The 19393-nt window shown below is 35.1% G+C and overlaps 1 protein-coding gene across 6 annotated transcripts in view; it reads right to left on the bottom strand.

Moving 5' to 3' along the window:
* The window catches only part of ANKRD17 (ankyrin repeat domain 17), a 183452-nt gene that overhangs the window by 37150 nt on the left and 126909 nt on the right, over positions 1-19393 (bottom strand). For all 6 annotated transcript variants that reach the window (XM_023198491.3, XM_023198497.3, XM_023198492.2 and 3 more), the window contains 8 exons: positions 13643-13754; positions 13355-13500; positions 10040-10182; positions 9307-9520; positions 8590-8765; positions 7130-7292; positions 4321-4416; positions 1989-2105 (listed from right to left, as the gene is read on the bottom strand). In XM_023198491.3, the coding sequence (XP_023054259.1) occupies positions 1989-2105; positions 4321-4416; positions 7130-7292; positions 8590-8765; positions 9307-9520; positions 10040-10182; positions 13355-13500; positions 13643-13754 (1167 nt within the window). The remainder of the gene's footprint in view (positions 1-1988; positions 2106-4320; positions 4417-7129; positions 7293-8589; positions 8766-9306; positions 9521-10039; positions 10183-13354; positions 13501-13642; positions 13755-19393) is intronic.

Here is a 19393-nt window from a genome sequence, read left to right as displayed (position 1 = left end):
TACACCATCACGATAAGTGTGAATATTTATTCATTCAACAAATATTTATTCAGTGCCTACCACATGCCAGACACTATTTTGTGGCACATATGTTCTAGTGGTAGAGACAGACAAACAAGATAATTAAGTATTTTGAATGAATACAGTATTTAGAATGTTGAAAAGAGAAAAATAAAGCAAAGAAGAGCAAAAAGTACTTGTGAAGAGGAAACTAAAACATGAGGACATCTAAGGGACATTCACAGAAGATGCTGCTGACAGCACAAAACAAAAAGAGGATTGTCAGTATGGATAGTGCAAGGTGACTAAAAGAAAGAGTAACAAAAAACAAGGCCAGAGAGGTGTAAGAAGTGGAGTGGGTCGGCAGATCATTGCAGGGTCTTAAAAGGTCTTAGAGGTAATTGCAGAGGTAAAGATTTTAAATCAATCATATCAGATTTCTAACTTCAGTTATCTCAAAATGATGGCAACTGTTCTTTGTTTAAACTGAGCACACTGTTATAATAAAAAATCAAAAATTTAAAGAATCAAATATATATTCTATCACACAACTTGGCCCAATTATACTGCCTAGTATTTAGCAGGCATTAAATAAATGTTAGGTAGTGAATATAAAAATAGGTCAAGTAGTAATTATAGTGGTCATTATATCTCTTAATGCACTTACATTCTTTTAACATTTTTAAATGGCCAAAAAAGCTAATTTTAATTTGCTCAGAATATAAACCAGAAATTTTTAAAAATGAAGAGTCTCCAAAATAAAATACATTTTTTCAGGAAACAGCATTTTCAAATTTAAATTAGAATAAAGTATTTCAAGTGATTCATATTAATGCAGGATAAAATGTAGAGCTTAATAAAGCAAGTATAGTTAAAAAAGAATGTAGCTAACAAGTCAAAAAATGCATATGCATAATTATCACTGCATATCCTTTATAAATTTAAACAGTACATGTTAAATTTTACGGCACTTTGACCTTTTTAAAAACATTTTATTTATTTTTTGAGATGGAGTCTCACTCTTTTGCCCAGGCTGGAGTGCAGTGGTATGATCTTAGCTCACTGCAATCTCCGCCTCCCAGGTTCAAGTGATTCTCCTGCCTCAGCCTCCCAAGTAGATGGGATTACAGGCATGCATCAGCACGTCTGGCTAATTTTCGTATTTTTTGTAGAGATGGGGTTTTGCCATGTTGGCCAGGCTGGTCTCAAACTCCTGACCTTAGGTGATGCGCCCACCTCGCCCTCCCAAAGTGCTGGGAATATAGGTGTGAGCTACTGTGCCTGGCTATTGACCTTTTTATAAAAGATGAGATATGGCAGTTCCATAATATTCAATGTCAAACCAATTATGTTCCTATGATTACTATTCAATTAAGTTCTACAGTACAGAATTATAAGGGAAAATGTGGCAGAAAAGGGGAGTGAAGAAGCTATAAGACTGTCCAAACTATATGCTGTTTTGGTGTATTTTACTCCCCATGGGAATAAATGGGAATGATGCTGTAGTCTGCCTGAAAGAGAAAAGTACAAGAGAAGTCACCCATTTAAAAAGTGTACTCATTAGACATTCCAAGATTTATATTTCACTGGTTGGTTATGCCTTGGTAGTGCATTTGGTACTTGTGATAAACCTGCTGGCAATAAATTACAAGGCCTAATATCAAAAAACAGATGTAGTTGAGGATTAAGAGATCATTAGCTGAGATAAGACTAAAATCCGGAACTAGAAGATAAGTTTTCTGACTTCCAGATCAATGCAATTCCTATAACAAAATGTTGTTAATTTCATTACAAAGAGAAGCTTTTAATGATGTTCAATGTACTCATAATTCTCTCTGCGATTTGAGCCAAATGTAGAAAGAAACCATGTACATAATTTAAAGCAAACAAAACAAAACAAAACAAAAAAACAACGGATTACAAATCAAAAGAAGAGAAAACAATATGGAAAAAAGTGGGTAGTTTTCACATGTAAAGATTATTATTACCTTTTCCAAGTCTAACTCCTCTAACAAAATGCTGGCGTTTTTGTTTGCTTCAGCAGCCTGTCTATCTTTGGCTTGTACTATTGACTCCATACAAAGATGACATTTCTTCAGCATCTCCTATAATACAAAATTAAGATGTTTCCAGGCTCACAGAACAATTAATTCCCACTTACAGAAATTCCTAAAAACATGAAGATCTTTAGTAAGGTACTCAAACCTAAGCAATAAAGATCCATGAAAGGGGAAAAAAAGGCGTGCAAATAAAAACATAATTGACATGGTATATTTAGGAATATATACAAATAAAGAACCAAAGAGCAGCTTTTGCTATTCTTCAAAATAATATCCATTTAACAGGCACTTTAGAAACAAAAATCATTTATCCTCTAATTTAAATATAAGAAATTGTACAGCAAACAGAACTACAATAATTTATGTTGGCTGGTTAATAGGATAAAGGAAATAGTAAATGTCAACAAAGAAAACAGATTTGAAAATTTTTTGAGAAATGTCCTCAAATATTTAAGCTTTGTTGCTCCAATTTCATGTATAAGAAACATTTATAAAGGAATCAGATACATGTACTTATATGATTTTCTCAGTGATTTCATTCTCAAGTCACACTTTAGGACAGCAAGACAGTACTTTCCTATTTTTATAAAATTTTTCTTTATTTAATTTTAGAGATAGGGGCTTGCCATGTTGCCCAGGCTTAAATGCAGAGGCTATTAATAGGCACAATCATAGTACACTGTATCCTTTAACTCCTGGGCTCAAGCGATCCTCTCACCTCAGCCTCCCAAGTACATGAGACTAATGCGTACCTGAGACTACAGCTGTGTGCCACTAAACCAGTCTTATTCTTAGTATTATTAAAAATATTTATTTTTAATCTCCCCCTCTGCCCCTAAAAACCTGTAATATATAGGAATGTTCATTGTCATGGACAAATCTAGAGCTAGGAAAGACAGTGACCTAACTAGTTTAAATTAAAACTTACAGGGAAATGCTGTTCACTATTATGTAATAGCAACTGTGTAAACGTAATAAGAAGACTTTTTAAGATTTGTTGGCCTCTTTGGTTTTCAGAGGCATGTGTTAGGATTTTATTCAAGTGTTAGTGTAAACTCCAAATCAAAATGTATGTCTCCAGGAGGTCTCAATTTGATCTCTAATAGGATTCAATTTTATCTTCCCTACATTTCCTGCAAAATTGCTAGCCAATTCATTCCAAAACTTAGTTAAAACTAAAAGTTACCCTAACTTTTACATCACACTCAAGACTTCTTGCTCATGATTAAAAGTACTATGTTCATTTTACTGGGAAATAAAAATCTATTGGATTCAATGCTTTCTCAATATAGGTATCAGTCTGGATAAACATACATATACAGAAGACAGCCCTAATGGATAATAACATGTTGCTTTGAATTACTTAGTGTTCACATAAAAATTAAATTAGCTCAATAATTTTTTTATTTTTATTTTATTTTTTGAGACAGAGTCTTGCTCTGTCGTCCAGGCTGGAGTGCAACGGACACTCCTGACTCACTGCAACCTCCACCTTCTGGGTTCAAGCAATTTTTGTGCCTCAGCCTTCCAAGTAGCTGGGATTATAGGCACATGCCAACATGTCAGCCTAATTTTTGTATTTTTGTAGCGATGGGGCCTCCCCATGTTGCCCAAGCTGGTCTTGAACTCCTGGGTTCATGTAATCCACCTGCCTCGGCCTCCCAAACTGCTGGGATTACAAGGGTGAGCCACTGTACCTGGCTTCAGGCATTAATTTTATTTTAATTTATTTATTTTTTTTGAGACGGAGTCTCACTCTGTCGCCCAGGCTAGAGTGCAGTGGCCGGATCTCAGCTCACTGCAAGCTCCGCCTTCCAGGTTTACGCCATTCTCCTGCCTCAGCCTCCCGAGTAGCTGGGTCTACAGGCACCCGCCACCACGCCCGGCTAGTTTTTTGTATTTTTTTTTAGTAGAGACGGGGTTTCACCGTGTTAGCCAGGATGGTCTCGATCTCCTGATCTCATGATCCTCCCGTCTCGGCCTCCCAAAGTGCTGGGATTACAGGCTTGAGCCACCATGCCCGGCCTCAAGTATTATTTTTAAAGATAAGATAATCCTATAAGCAGAGAATGTTTTATTGATTCATTAGGTAAGTAAATAATCTGCGAGAATCTCTTAAATTGCACACTTCATTCCCAAATACTAGATACATAAAATGGCTATATATTACACTTTACTACTCAAACTAAGAATTTTTCTTAGAATGGAAGATACATTAACTGAATAGAGTCCCTTGCTCATACAGTGAACAACGTATTACCTTATCAGTGATGGTTGCTATGTATCTCATACATTCAGAATCTGATGGAAACTGATTGACTTCTTTGACTAAGTAGCGCACCACCTTCACATGACCCTAAAAAATAGATACCAATGTCAGATTGAAAACAGACTCTAACAATTCAGTAAATCTATGCCTGAACTAACTTTAACAGTTAAGATTAGTGCCACAAAGTGAAGACTACATTGCATATTTACACTATAAATGAAAAAGAGACAGGCTTTGGTTCCAGTGAGTTAAATCCACATTGATCATTCTCATCCTACCCTCCAAAAAAAAAGTATATAATATGAGCTAAAATTCTAAACAACTCTGAATAAAAAAACCAATAATCCCAAAATCAATATGAAGAGTAGGGGATATATCTGAAGGGTGGTGGTGCAGGGGAGGAATTCTTATTTTTTTCTTTGCTAACTCCCTAAATATGAGAGTCTAGTTTCAATTCTGAGGATTAAAAGAGCAAAAATTATAATTTTGTTTTTTCATTCCTTCAGATAAAAAACAAATGTATAATACTGTCCTAGGTAGTGTGAAAGAATATATACTTTCATGAAGAATAAGCTATGATTATTCACTGCAATACAGGTCGGCATCTAAGTTCAAAATCTTTAGATTTGCCCTTTCCTACTTCTTAAGAGCCATTCCCACTTTCTCTAGTCCATACTGTTGCTTTCTGACACAACATCTAAAGTTAGCCAGTCAGGATAAACAGCTGTTAATCTTTAGTATATTTTTTCTATTGCCTCTATCTCTTCCTTTTAGACTGTATGTTTCTAAACTTTTCTCTAAATGAATAGATCAAATGCCACTTGCATCATTCGCTAAGGATCTCTCAAACACTTCTACAGTGTTTAAGTTATTTATATGGGACAACTCAAACAGTTACCTAACTTTGGGTATGGATCTTACCTTTCCATATTGCACCCTACATAACATAGTATATGTTATATATACATATTCTATGTTGCACCCTATATAATATAGTACTCTAGCCCACAGTTGCACATGGTAGGTACTCAAGAAATAATGGAACAAATACATAATAGTATAAAAGATAAGCACTGCTCATCTGAAGTCAGTAAGTCTGTTTGGAAAGACATAAGCATGTTAGATACTAGAGTAATAACTAATAAAAATAATAACTCTAACAGAGTAATAACATAAAAATATGTATTTCTCCAAATGAATGATAAAGACTGTCAAACTTGTACAAACTCTAGAGATTAGAGATCTCAATGTGAACTCAAACAGGATGAAGAGTTTGGCAGAAGGAGAGACTTAAACTATAACTAAAGAACGAGCAACTTTGGAAAAATGAAGGAAGACATGGTCATTCTATGAGATGAGAACAAAGGTGATGTGAGAGACAGGAACAAGGAAAAGACCAAGCAAGAAGATAATTCTCCACATTAGGGATTTTAATGGGAGACAAGACTCTACAAGCACTAAATTGTGGTGGCTTTGAATACCAAACTATGATTGGATTCCAAATGATTTCAGAGATTTGGGAGACACAGAAAGGTTCTTGAAGAGGTTCTCTAACATAGTAGAGTGGTTAGAAAGATTAACTTGATAATGATATGCTAGCTTGCTTGGAGAAGAGGCAGCTAGCCAGTGAGAAGGAATAAGTTTGATTTCTGAGTAACAAAAATATAGAATCAAAAATACAGAGTCACTGGTAGTCCAGAATATCTAGGGAACAGGTGGAATAAAAAACAGGAGTCAGAGAGAATAATAAGAGAAAAAGGAAGAGATAGCTTATCGCAATTTATTTATTAAAATTTTTCAACATTTTGGCATCTACAGGAAATTGTATCTACATATCTCCAAATGGCAAAACTCAAAATTATAATCTCTGTAACAGTAATCTGATATTCCCAATAACAAACTAAAGCTGTATTTAAGAGATCAATGGATTATCAAACAATAAAATCAAATTACTTATACACAGCTCTGTGCTATGTACAAAAAGAGAAAGTTTGTTTCACTTTCACAGAATTCATACTTTTACCTTTAAATATAATATACTTGAAATTCAGTAGTTTAAAATGCTGGTAGTGGCATTTTCATTATTTAATTCATTTTTTTTCCTAGTATTTAAAGTCAATAATTGAAATAAAAACAAATTTTATTTTTTTGAGACAGGGTCATACTCTGTCACCCAGGCTGGAGTGCGGTGGTACAATCTCAGCTCACTGCAACCTCTGCCTCTCAGGCTCAAGCCATCCTCCTATCTCAGCCTCCTGAGTAGCTGGGACTGTAAGTGCAAGCCACCATGCTCAGCTAATTTTTATAAATTTTGCAGAGGCAGGGCTTCGTTCATCTGCCCGCCTTGGCCTCCCAAAGTGCTGAGATTACAGGCATGAACCACAGTGCCTGGAATAAACCGCCCACCCCCCCAACAACAAATTTAAGTGATATTTTTCTCTGTAGTGATAATACAAGAAAACACTCCTTAAGAGTAACTAACTGGAGGTACTTACTTATGCATCTTAACTGGATTTATACTTTGTGAAGATTAAGACTGCAAATAGATTTTGAAAACATTACTTAGAACAGCTTTTTAAAAGTTTACTTAGCTCTGACGTCCAATAAGGTTAAAATTAATGGCTTTTCTGCAAAACCTGTATGTATCTACATTTAACGTTGCCATCAGAGTAATTATTTGCATATTATTGCTTTCATCACAGCTGCAAAAGCACAAAATGAGTCTTTAGTGATCATTAAGCCATGTACTTCCTAGCGTAAGTAAAAAACATCCAGGTAAATGAGGATGAAAGACTTATACCTTTCTAAATGCTGCCATAAGAGGAGTTATCTTGCGGTTATCTGCTGCATCCACATCTGCACCTGCTTGCACCAGTAACTGAACCACATCGAGGTGTCCACCATTTGCTGCTAGCCACAATGGAGTGTTCCCCTTCTTGTTACGTACATCAATATGAGCTCCCCTAAAAACCAATGATACAGATAGCATTGTCTTTCTTTTTTTGATACAGGGTCTTGCTCAGTCACTCAGGCTGGAGTGCAGTGGTGAGATCATGGCTCCCTGCAGCTCCACCTCCAGGGGTCATATGATCCTCCTACCTCAGCCTACAGAGTAGCTGGGACTACAGGCCCATGCCACCATGCTCAGCTAATTTTTAAATTTATTGTGGAGATGGAGTCTTCCTGTGTTACCCAGGCTGGTCTCAAACTCCTGGGCTAAAGTAATCCTCCCACCTCAACCTCTCAAAGTGCTGGAATTGTAGGCATTGTCACCACACCTAGCCTAGCATTGTCTTAAATAGAGTGAAATGACACAGTAACAAAAATCAACTATTAACATGTGAAAATATCCTGTAAAGATAAAAATTGTTTTCAATAATCAAAGATCTAAATATGTCTTGCTCTCAGAATTATACTACACAAACTATATCCTATGAGTCAACTGTAACTGTTTCAGATTATTTATATTCACATACAGCTTGACCATTCCTAATCTGAAATCCAGTATTTGAAGTCTGAAATACTCCAATGAGCATTTCCTTTGAGTGTCATAACAGGGCTCAAAAAGTTTCATATTTTGGAGTTTTTCCAAGTAGGGATACTCAATCTGTGTTTTGTAGTTATGTTAAGGATAACATGCAGGTTTAGCATTCATTCAGTGGGCATGATGTAGATGAGAAGACCCATGGTTAATAACAGTTAATAGCAGTTACTGCCAAATACTACTGCTTAGAATACCATGCAAAGGTCTTTGAGACTGCACGAAAACAAGTTAAATAGACAAGCATCTTTGGAAAACTAGCAGGCAACTTCTACATGACTGAAAGTAGAAAGTACCCTGGATCCTGTCTGATTATCTTAAATAGTACCATAACCACACCTAAAAGCCTTAATTGCTGTAAAGAACAAGAAAATGAACAATGAAGCCTTAGATCACTGCCAGACTTTTAAGACTTGTGTATGGGGGATGTAGTATGTCTGGTAACAGATGGATGTCCAAATAGCTTGTTATTATAGATGTTAAAAGTAATATAGACAAGGATCAAAGAAAAACATTTTTTAGGTTACACAGAAACAAATCAGACAATGTAGCATAGCTCTGGATGGCTGGAAAACAATGGGTAGGTTTGGGGAAAAAGCACTTGTTTATAAAAGAAGAAATAATCACATTTGATTTTTTAAATAGTTTAACTGCCCAGAGAGAATGGTAATCACTAGTAACACTTGTGTTCATATATGAACGGTATGGTAACAACATACCTGCCAATAAGAAGCTCACAGAATTTGTAATGCCCTTTATCTGCTGCTATGGTTAAAGCTGTATCTCTTGAGGAAGGAACTGGAGGGGCATTAACATCAGCACCTTTATCCAAAAGAACTCGGCCTACCTCCGCATATCCACCAGAGGCAGCTTCCATTAGTGGTGTGAGACCAGTCTAGGTTTAGTGTAAAATTAAAAGTAACGACACATAAGAGACTAGAAAGATCTAAAGTTTTAAAGAATAACAATTTGAAGAAGGAATATGATACAGTTGTTACCAAGATTCACAACTAAATTTAATCATTGACCCTTATTAGCTCCTTCGAGTTACAGTCTGATCTATTAAAAGAAAATAATTCTACCTAATCTCAATAGTATTGTTAAAAAAAAAAAGAAAAGAAAGAAAGAAAAAACCTATTTAAGATGCAAGCACTTGGCACATAACTGGTACTCGATAAAGGTTCCACTCCCTTTCTTTTCAAAATAGTCTCTCTTTTTCAGCTGATAACCCTACTGTCACTGTTGCCTATAAAAATTTATCACTCAGGTATTTTCAAGAGTTAATGTCTGAGTTACACAGAATGATTTCTAATTAATTATATCCGTAGGAGATAAATGTTACTAGAAAGCACTAAAATTATAATCAACATGTTGCTACTATACATCTTAAATATCAAAGCAATAAAGTCATGTGTAAATCTCAGACTTTTTCTTACCTTAGCTCTGTGTTCAACATTTGCTTTTCTATCAAGCAGAAGACTAACCACTTCAGTTCTTCCTTGGAAGCAGGCTAAGGTAAGCGCAGTGTTCCGATTGGTTTCTATCTGAGCATTTATGTCAGAGCCCATGTCTAACAGGAGCTTAACAGCAGCTGTATGCCCATTCATAGCTGCTAACATCAGAGGAGAGATGCCCAATTTGCTACCAGTTCTGGGGGTGCAGGTATGGGGAAAACAAATGGAAAAATATATATTTTAAATGACATAGAAAAATCGGAGATGATACAGAATTCCAATCTAAGATTATTTTGTAGGATTGTTTAAAATATTCTCAACCCTAGTAATTCTCTGAGATACTACCAAGACTCCATTAGAAATGTTTTATTAGAATATATTTTTTTATTTCACTCAACATAATGACTTGGGCTGGAAGGTGATTAATAAATTATTAGGATAAACTTTCAATCTTAAAGCATGTATTAGGTTGCTTAATAAAAGCTTCTAAGATGTTTACATTTAGTATCATAAGAAATAGTACTCACTATTTTTCAAGCTCTTTGTCCAGTTTTAATTACTTACATAAAGTCCATGCCAAAAATCTCTAATACTTTGAATGCCAAATTTGTAATAAAGGGATTTACTAAATTTGGCACTAAAAAATAGGTGTTCTACAAATATCTGTAACAGTCTTACTAAAATAAGGGGCGTACAGAAAGAGAATACAACTTGCCTAGAGTTAATCTCAGCTCCTGCATTTAGTAATATTTTGATGATGTTCACATAGCCACCAGAAGCAGCCAGGCTTAGAGGTGTGTAATCAGAAACATTCCTGTGCTCTTTATTTGCTCCTCGAGCTAACAATAGCTCCACCACCTGAAAAGAAATAGAAAAAAATATGTTTTCTTATGGAGAGACAAATTATCAAAGTGTGTATTTTTAAATTTCTTTTTCTGGTATACTGTACAACAAAAGAAGGGGAAAGGTCTTCCTTCATGCTCTGCACAAAACCAGCCTGATAGCAGGAGGTCTTAGAAGCCAACAAAGAAATACCTACTCAAGTAAAATCCATGTAGAAATCTACTAAAACGGTATAGTGTGTTCATGAAAGGTCTGGACTGAAAATGTTGTGACATGTTTTGGAAATCAATATTTGTTATTTCACCATAAAGCGGTAAAACAGAGTAACATGGGACAAGATTGTTTCATATTATACGTGTGAATGTATTTAACATATTTTTAAACATTTCAATCAGTAAATATTTTAAAAACATGGAATAAAAGGTACTATATTTTCACAACATTATGAAAATTTTCTAACACAACATTGAAAAACCTTACATACATTCACTACCTAGATTTTAGGTCCCATCTACTGGCAGAATTTCTGGGTGAATGGTTTTGTAAGAAATTGTCAGGCTATTCTTAAAGTGGCTGTACTATGTACACTCCCTTCAATAATGCATGAGTTCCAATAGCATGAGTCTTGGCAACATTTGTTATTGCTAGTCTTCAATTTTAGCCATTCTAGCGGATGTGTAGTTGTATCCCACTGGATCTTAACTGCATTTCCTGAAACTAAAAATATTTAGCATTTATTTAAGTACTGATTGGCCAACTCATAAATCATTGTCCACTATGCCATTTAATGCCTAAACAATCCTTTGACACAATATTCATTTTTCATTTTATAAATAAGATATAGAGAAGTCAAGACTAGCTCAAGATCATAGCTCTTATCCCTGCTCTTACTAGTAATAACATATCCTAAAATACTAACTGGCAAATAATGAATGTTAATGAACAGTGCATTATCTTGCATCTCAGCAAAGCTATGTCCAATTTTAGATATCACATTCTTTCCATCACTTTTTACTTTCAGAGCAAGTAAGACTAGGTCGCCTATGGTGACAAGGTTATAAAAACAAGAAAAAATATGGCATTAGGCTATTTTATAAACAGTATAGTAGAAAACTCTAATCAAATTTCTCAAGTTTCCTCAATGCCATTATATTTCTCAATTTTTTTAGAGAACTGTTCTGCTCCCAAAACATCCAATATACAACAAAAATGTATGATTTTATAGTAAAATGACTTTCCAACATTTTATTAATCACTTGAAAATACCTGTTCTATTGACACCAAATTAAAGTAACAAAGTGTGTATAGGCAAAATTATTACCCTAACATACTTCTACAATTGTCATAACCTAATCTGTTACATTTTAACAAAAATACATAATTTATAAAAATTACAGTGTCCTATTGGCTTTAATATTACTTTTAAATAAAGAAAATCAACTAATTTTCTTCTTGACTCAATATTGAAAAAATTTGTTCCTATATAAAGCAAGTATTTTTTTCAAGCTAAATAATGATTGACAATTTCAGTCAAGGTAAAATTTTGCTTTCCGGGATTTATGGGGATTTTTACTTTTTCTGGAATAGTAGAAATAATTTATCAAATTAAGTAGTTTATTTTTCACTATCTTAATATTTGGCTTATAATACTTTTAACCTATCTATTGCCCCTACTATGAATTACAGAAGAAAAAAGTGACACAAGTAGAAGAAACAAAACAGTAGGCACAGGCCAGGCTCCTTGGCTCTTGTGTGGAGTATTCTAGTAATAAGTGTATCTAACTATCCATGCATATAATATCTATTCCAAATATAAGGGAACAAAAATTACACACACAAAAAATGCCTATGTTATCACTGTTAATAGATTTCAGTTCTTTTTAATTTATAAAATGAAGGATCACCAAGCCCTATCTTCCAGCACTTATGTAATCTTATTAGATTTCCCATTCTTTTGCATAGGAATTATTATATCTCTTAAAATTGTTTATTTACTAGTTTATTTTAAAAATCTAGTGGGTTTAACTAACTCGAGTTCAATATAACCTCATGTGCTATGACTGGAGGGAACTGAGGGAAAAAGCTAGTTTAAGATGCTCAAACGGGAGGTAACAGTTCCCCAGTTTGCTTGTCAGAATACCTTTACATATAATATTTCAAGAAGGATACTGACATAAAGGGTGAAATAGTCACGATGGTGAAGGGATTGGAAAAAGTATTCTTGGGCTAACAACCGAAACAGGACTTGTTTCACACAAAGAATAGGTGACTTCAGGAAAAAAAAAAAAATCTGAAGATAGAAAAGGGTATAAACCTCTTTCTATTTGTTTAAAGAACAAAACTATGGACTGTGGGGAAACAAAAAAGGCATACGTCAGGCTTGATAAATAGGAAAACCTTAGAAAAGAAAAAGAGAAAAAAGATTTTAAAGCTGAGTAAGACACTGATCTGAAAGACTTAAGGTGCTTTCTAAATCTGAGATTCAATAATTCCTTGATAGAGAAGGGAATCTATGGAGACAACACATCTGGTTTATATCCCCTGTACAAAGGACTGAATTTGAAAAAAAAAAAAAAAAAATGGGTGATCTAGCTGATTATAAAATGTCACAAGATACATAAGTGAGTGTAAAGCTCTATTTTCTAGGGCCTAGCTAATCTCTGTCAGTTGTTCTAGTTTCCTTAAAAAAACAAAAGGTCATATAATCTTACCATCTTATCTGAGAACCTTTCCTCCAGAGTTGAGAAATGGTGGGGAAAAATCAAAGCAAGACAAGAGTTCTCAAAACACATAAAAATTGAATATTCTTAATTCCCTACTAATCTTATAGACAGCAACAGAGACTGGGATTAAGTACCTTATGCCATGTACTATAGGGCTGGCAAAGATGAGTGAATACAGGCCCTGTACATTAGGAACTTACTGATTTGACTTGCAATAATCTTTCTCCTACCCTAAATCCATGGCAGTACTACTTTTAGATGAGCAGGATTCTAAACATTGTGTGATTTTTCTGGCAAGACAGCTTATGCTAACAAAGATACTCATCTTTTTGTTAGTAAATAAGAGTTTCAGCTATTGTGATAAATCTAAACATCAAAGCACTGTTCTGATAGAAAAAATAATATAAGTGAAAGTACACATTTGCTAAACAGAGAAAAACAATTACACTAAGGGGAAACATTACCTCCTGTCTTCCCCCAGAACAGGCCAAGGAGAGTGGTGTGTCCTTGGTTCTTTCGGACTGAGCTTCAATGTCTGCACCATTGTCCAGCAATATTTCCACAACACCAACATGACCAGCTGTGGCAGCCAAAATGAGTGGAGTAAAACCTGGAGAAATATAATGGTCTTCTCACTACATGCTAAGGCAAAAGAACAAAATATCTAACCTTCAAAATAGGACTAAGAAATAATGTTCCTAAATAAATATTTTGACCATTATTCCAAAAAATAAAACAAAAGTCGGCCCTACCTTTCTTGTCTCGGTGCTCTATACTAGCTCCTCTCTCTAGCAGTGTCTGTACCAGTTCCTCATGGCCACCAGCACAGGCAAGTGTTAGCGCCGTGTCATGATTACTCTCAGTCTATAAGAAATTATTTTTTGGTTAGTTTATTAAATAACTTAAGATGTTAATATCAAATACGTAATATGCAAACATACCAAATACACACAAATACATATGTACCACTCTATAATATCAAGCATTTGAAAAGCAAGGTTTACGGACGGGCGCAGTGGCTCATGCCTGTAATCCCAGCACTTTGAGAGGGCCTAGGCAGGCGGATCACGAGGTCAAGAGATCGAGACCACCCTGGCCAACAGGGTGAAACCCCATCTCGACTAAAAATACAAAAATTAGCCAGGCGTGGTGGCGCGTGCCTGTAGTCCCAGCTTCTTGGGAGGCTGAGGCAGAAGAATCGCTTGAACCTGGGAGGCAGAGGTTGCAGTGAACCAAGACCACGCCACTGCACTCCAGCCTGGGTGACAGAGCGAGACCCCATCTCAAAAAAAAAAACAAAAAAAGAAAAGAAAAGCAAGGTTTACTTGTTTCCATATTAGTAGCCAACTTGTGAGTTTTTTAAAAAGGCTACAAGCATCAAGGAAAATAAAGTATGACTTTCAATCACGCGAGTGAAAGAAATACTGTGGATTAACTTTTGCTTTCAGCCATTAATGGAGATACATAGATCAGATTTATTTTCCTATTTCAAATAACTAAAAAAGAAAAAAAAAAACTCTTTGAAACGATGATATTTAGACAGGCAGTGCAGAACAGTGATCCCTGAAGACAGAAATGGTTAACCCAACTTACTGCCTGGCAAGTTTCCAGGCTATAGTGTGCAGGGAGCAAGTATCCAAACAGAGCCTGGCAGTCTCCCCAACTTGAGAAAACAGAATTTGGAGAGGTCAAGGTGGCTAGAATTCATGGAGCAGATTATTGAAGATGAGAGTACTGTGGAGACGGTACTCTGGAGATGTGCAGAGGATTCCCCTCAAACCTTCAGCTGAGTTTTGATCAGTCCATGTGCATGAGGAAATTATCCGAGGCCAGGGAAGGACCACCAGAGAGAGTCAGGCTGAATAATACCCAGGGCTCACATGGGGCCAGGAATAGTTTGGTTCCCACCAGCCAGAGTAGAAAGACCTCAAAACACACAGGATGTCAAGTAGAATCCTCAGTGGTTGGGTCAAATTAGCAGTTGTGGACCCACCTAACAAACTGGAAAGTAGGCCTTGAAATTAAAAAATAATTGTTTCCAAGTAACTTAGCTGTGTTTGAGAACAAAGCTCCAAAATACTTAAAGGAACAAAACATCCAAAATATACTGTGTATTTTGAAAAACTATTATAATAAGACATGACACTATCTACATATGGTTTGCTTCTGCCTTCTGCTAATGATAATGACCAACACTAGATTTACCAGTGTTCATATTCTGTTATAGTTTTAATGCTAACCTAGCGAACTATCTAATTTCTTATACTTTTATTTTTTATTTTATTTTATATTTTTGAGATGAAGTCTCACTCTGTCATCCAGGCTGGAGTGCAGTGGTGTGATCTTGGCTGTCTGCAATCTTCACCTCCTGGATTCACTCAATTCTTCCTGCCTCAGCCTCCTGAGTAGCTGGGTTTACATGCATCTGCCACCATGCCCAGCTAGATACCTTTAGTACTCTACAAGTAACACGTGACTATTAGCATTTGAAATATGGTTAGTGTAACAGAGGAACTGAATTTTAAATTGTATTTAACTTTAATTTAAATTTAATAACTGATACTCAATTTGGTTATTGGAAAACTTAGGATGTCTCAATTTGAGTAAATGAATCTACTTTTCAACTGAACATTTAATCAAATCTAGATACAAATTGAGTATTTCCAATGAAATCCAAAGTTAGATATACTTTAACTAGGGTGACAAATCTGGGACTGAAGGGGTTTCTGGGATGAGGGACTTTTGGTGCTAAAACAGGAAAGTCCCAGGAAAACCAAAATGATTTGATCACTCCAGCTATAAGTGTAACATGCTCACCAAGTTTTGAAGACTTTTAGTATGAAATAAAAATGTAAATTATCTCAGCAATTGTGGTGTATTGATTATATGACATGTTAAAACAATATTTGGATATATTAAGTTAAATAAAATATATTTTAAAATTCATCCCATTTGTTTCTTTTCACATTTTTTTAATGAGACTACTAGATATTTTAAAATTACAAACGTGTCTCATCTTATTTTTCAACTGGACAGTGTTGCTCTGAGCATTTCCCTCACTTTCACATACGTATCTCTATTATAGTACTTATCACCAATCTGCCTTATGTATTTATCACCCACAGAGACTATAAATTCCTGGGAGGTAAGGAATATGTCTTATCCATGTTTGTATTTTCTACCTGTAAGTGATGCACTACTTAGGAAATAATAGATGACGGTTAAGTAAAATAAATGGCAAAAGCTGTAAAAGGTCATAGATTCAAAAGCTGTTACTAATAAACATAATAAACAAGGGACTATATATGTAGCATTGATTGCACTTACACATTGTATTTGTAGAATGTACGTAATAATCATAAAAAGGAAAAGCATATTCTCCCAGAATGTAAATAACTCTAAAGACCAAATTTCATTATAAGAAATGAAAAACAAAAGACAAAAGGCAAAATCAGTAAGAGTTAAGAAAAAAGAAAAAGCCTACTAGTCAGTGATGAAGAGGGAGACCGCAAAAGCTGCTCTGCAGAAGAGGCTGGCAGAGAGCAGAGCTACTGACTGCAGAGATCAGGGATGGCCACAAGGGAGAGATGCACCAACTACAACAATGGAGAAGGACATGAAACTTAAATGAGTGACAGCTCTGACTGTGTTATAGTTTTTGATATTCATCTCAGGTTTATAGGAAAAATTATATCTGATTTCAGAGAAAAGGAGATAAAGGCTCTGATAAATAACTTTCCGATGGCCACATAAGCTAACAACTGGTAGAGATGTGCTTTAAAAAACCCAAGAAGATCTTCTTGATAACAAAATCCTGCTCTCCCCACTATATCACAGAGGGGCCCTAAGGCAAAGCAGATTGTGGTGAATATAATGTTAAGTGTATGTGTCTTATGTCCACTCTATGTTGGTACATATGCAATCAGCAGAAGAATCAATTTTATGATGAAGTTTATAAGGTTTCTAAAATTCTTCCAGGGTTTAAAGAGTAATTTAGGAAAGCTCAAATAGAAAATGAAGAAATGTACATAAAATTTGCAAAAGATAAGCACGGAAAATTTCAGTGGATCAGTAAAATGTTTTTTCCAATATTATAAAACACAAATTCAACTGACATTTATTAAGCACCTTTTAGATTCAAAGTACTCATACTAAGTACTCTATCTTGACAAAGATAATACAGGACTCAAAGGAGCTTACTGATTACTATACATGGCAAATTCAGGTTCAAACTAGGAGACAAGCATAATAATGTATTATGAGATTTCAAGAAACAAACATTTAAAGCTAAGAAAGCAGCTTTAAATTCTTTGTGGAAATAAAGTTAAAAGTGGGCAACTCCATTGTATTTCTACATTAAGGAGAAACTAAACCAACGAACATGATATTCTTTTAAGATAATAATGAAAGAATTTAAAAAGCCTGAAGTGAAGCTTCCATCCTCCTAAAAACACCTACACAATACCAAAATGGTAAGAAATAACACTCTGTTTCTCAACACATCAATAAACAAATGAACTGAAATAGAAATTTGGGTTAATATGAATAATGACAAAGAAAAAAACAGGTGTTTCAAATACTGCTGATCAATGGAAATAATTATAATGCAGTTGACGATTTTATAGAAAGCAAGGTATCACTTAAAGAAAGAATCCTTAAACTCAAATTATATTGCACACAGTTACATTAGTCAAGAAGTTATATTCCTTGTCACATATCTAAGAGGAAGTCCCAAACCTGAAAAGGGAGATAGATGTCCAGAGATTTAAGAGCTCATTCAGGTTTATATTCTAAAGAAAATTTCAGTGAGCCCATGATGCGATAATATATACACCATTCTATACCATTAATAGAGGTTGTTATGATGAATTCTGGCTTATAAAAAATGATAAAAATATATTTAATGTAAAAATATTCTGTAAGTTATCAACATGACTATTCAGTTTTATAATGGTGGTACAGAATGAAAACAAGAAATAGTAACACAGATGGCAATACTGAAGGAAAAACAACTTTTAATGAGCTGAAATTTAGGCGAAAAAGCACTGAACTGTGTGAAGTGTCTTTGAAAAAGGAAGTATGCTGGGTACAATGGCTCATGCCTGTAATCCCAACACTTTTGGAGGCTGAAGCAGGAGGATCACTTGAGGCCAGAAGTTTGAGACCAGCCTGGGCAACATGGCAAGACCCCATCTCTACAAAAATTAGCCAGAAGTGGTGTGTAATGCCTGTACTCCTAGCTACTTGTGAGTTTGGGGCGGGAGGATAGTTTGAGCCCAGGAGTTCATGGCTGCAGCAAGCTGTGAGGTGCCACTGCACTCCAACCTGGGTGACAGAGTGAGACCCTGTCTCAAAAAAAAAAAAAAAAAAATTAAAAAAATTAAAAAAAAAAAAAAAGGAAGTACACCTATTAATGACTTTTTTTTTTTTTTTGAGATGGAGTCTCGCTCTGTCGCCAAGGCTAGAGTGCAGTGGCTCACTTGGTTCACTGCAAGCTCTGCCTCCCAGGTTCACGTCATTCTCCTGCCTCAGCCTCCCGAGTAGCTGGGACTACAGGCGCCTGCTGCCATGCCCGGCTAATTTTTTTTTGTATTTTCAGTAAAGACGAGGTTTCACTGTGTTAGCCAGGATGGTCTTGAACTCCTGATCTCATGATCCAACCACCTCAGCCTCCCAAAGTGCTGGGATTACAGGCGTGAGCCACCGCGCCCTATTAATTACTCTTAACATAATTAAATTAACTTGAAAACTACTAAGACTTAAAGAGCTGAACTTTTTTTAGACTTCCACAACCTTCGAAATCATTACCTCATTCTCTAACCCAGTCAGGTTCTATGTAAGCTTAAAAAGTAGGATAGCACTTCAAGGTATTCGATAAATGAGAATAATCAGTAAAATAAATAACCTGTTAAAACCAGTCCATATGAACAAGTAGAATGCATGTATTTTAAAGCAGAATGCTTTAATGGTAGCATATTATACATATCACTGTTAATTAATTTTTGCTGGCCTCTTTAATTTCTCATGTTAAATCACTGTGATTAAACTGTTCTTTATATTGCAAACCAATTAGAGAAAAATATTCAAATGATACTTATACCATTAAAAGTAAAACATAATTTTACATACTTCACAATTTCAGTCTTGATATGTCACAAGTTAAATTTGATGTCTACCCTTCTTTAAAATAAAGAATACATGTTAATTATTAAAAAGTGAAAGAAAGCAAAATTCTATAAAGAGCTATTTGTGTTTTTCAGTTTTGAGATGTACTACAATAAGTTACTCCAAGTTCACGAAAAGACTTCAGAGGCTTGAGAATAAAAACAACAAGCAGTTTAGGAATATATGGAAGACATGTGACAAAAAAGAGGTTGGAACAAGTTTTTATAGCCCAAGAAGAAAACAACTGGTTCTTTCTCATTGGTAGTGGCTCCTAGAATCGATCATATTTTACACAATAAAATACAAAAAATATTTAATTAACTCATGGTATTCAGTTC

The sequence above is a fragment of the Piliocolobus tephrosceles genome, chromosome 3 (genome assembly GCF_002776525.5).
Source record: "Piliocolobus tephrosceles isolate RC106 chromosome 3, ASM277652v3, whole genome shotgun sequence".
NCBI lineage: Eukaryota > Metazoa > Chordata > Mammalia > Primates > Cercopithecidae > Piliocolobus > Piliocolobus tephrosceles.
This window is presented reverse-complemented; position numbering and strand designations above follow the sequence as displayed.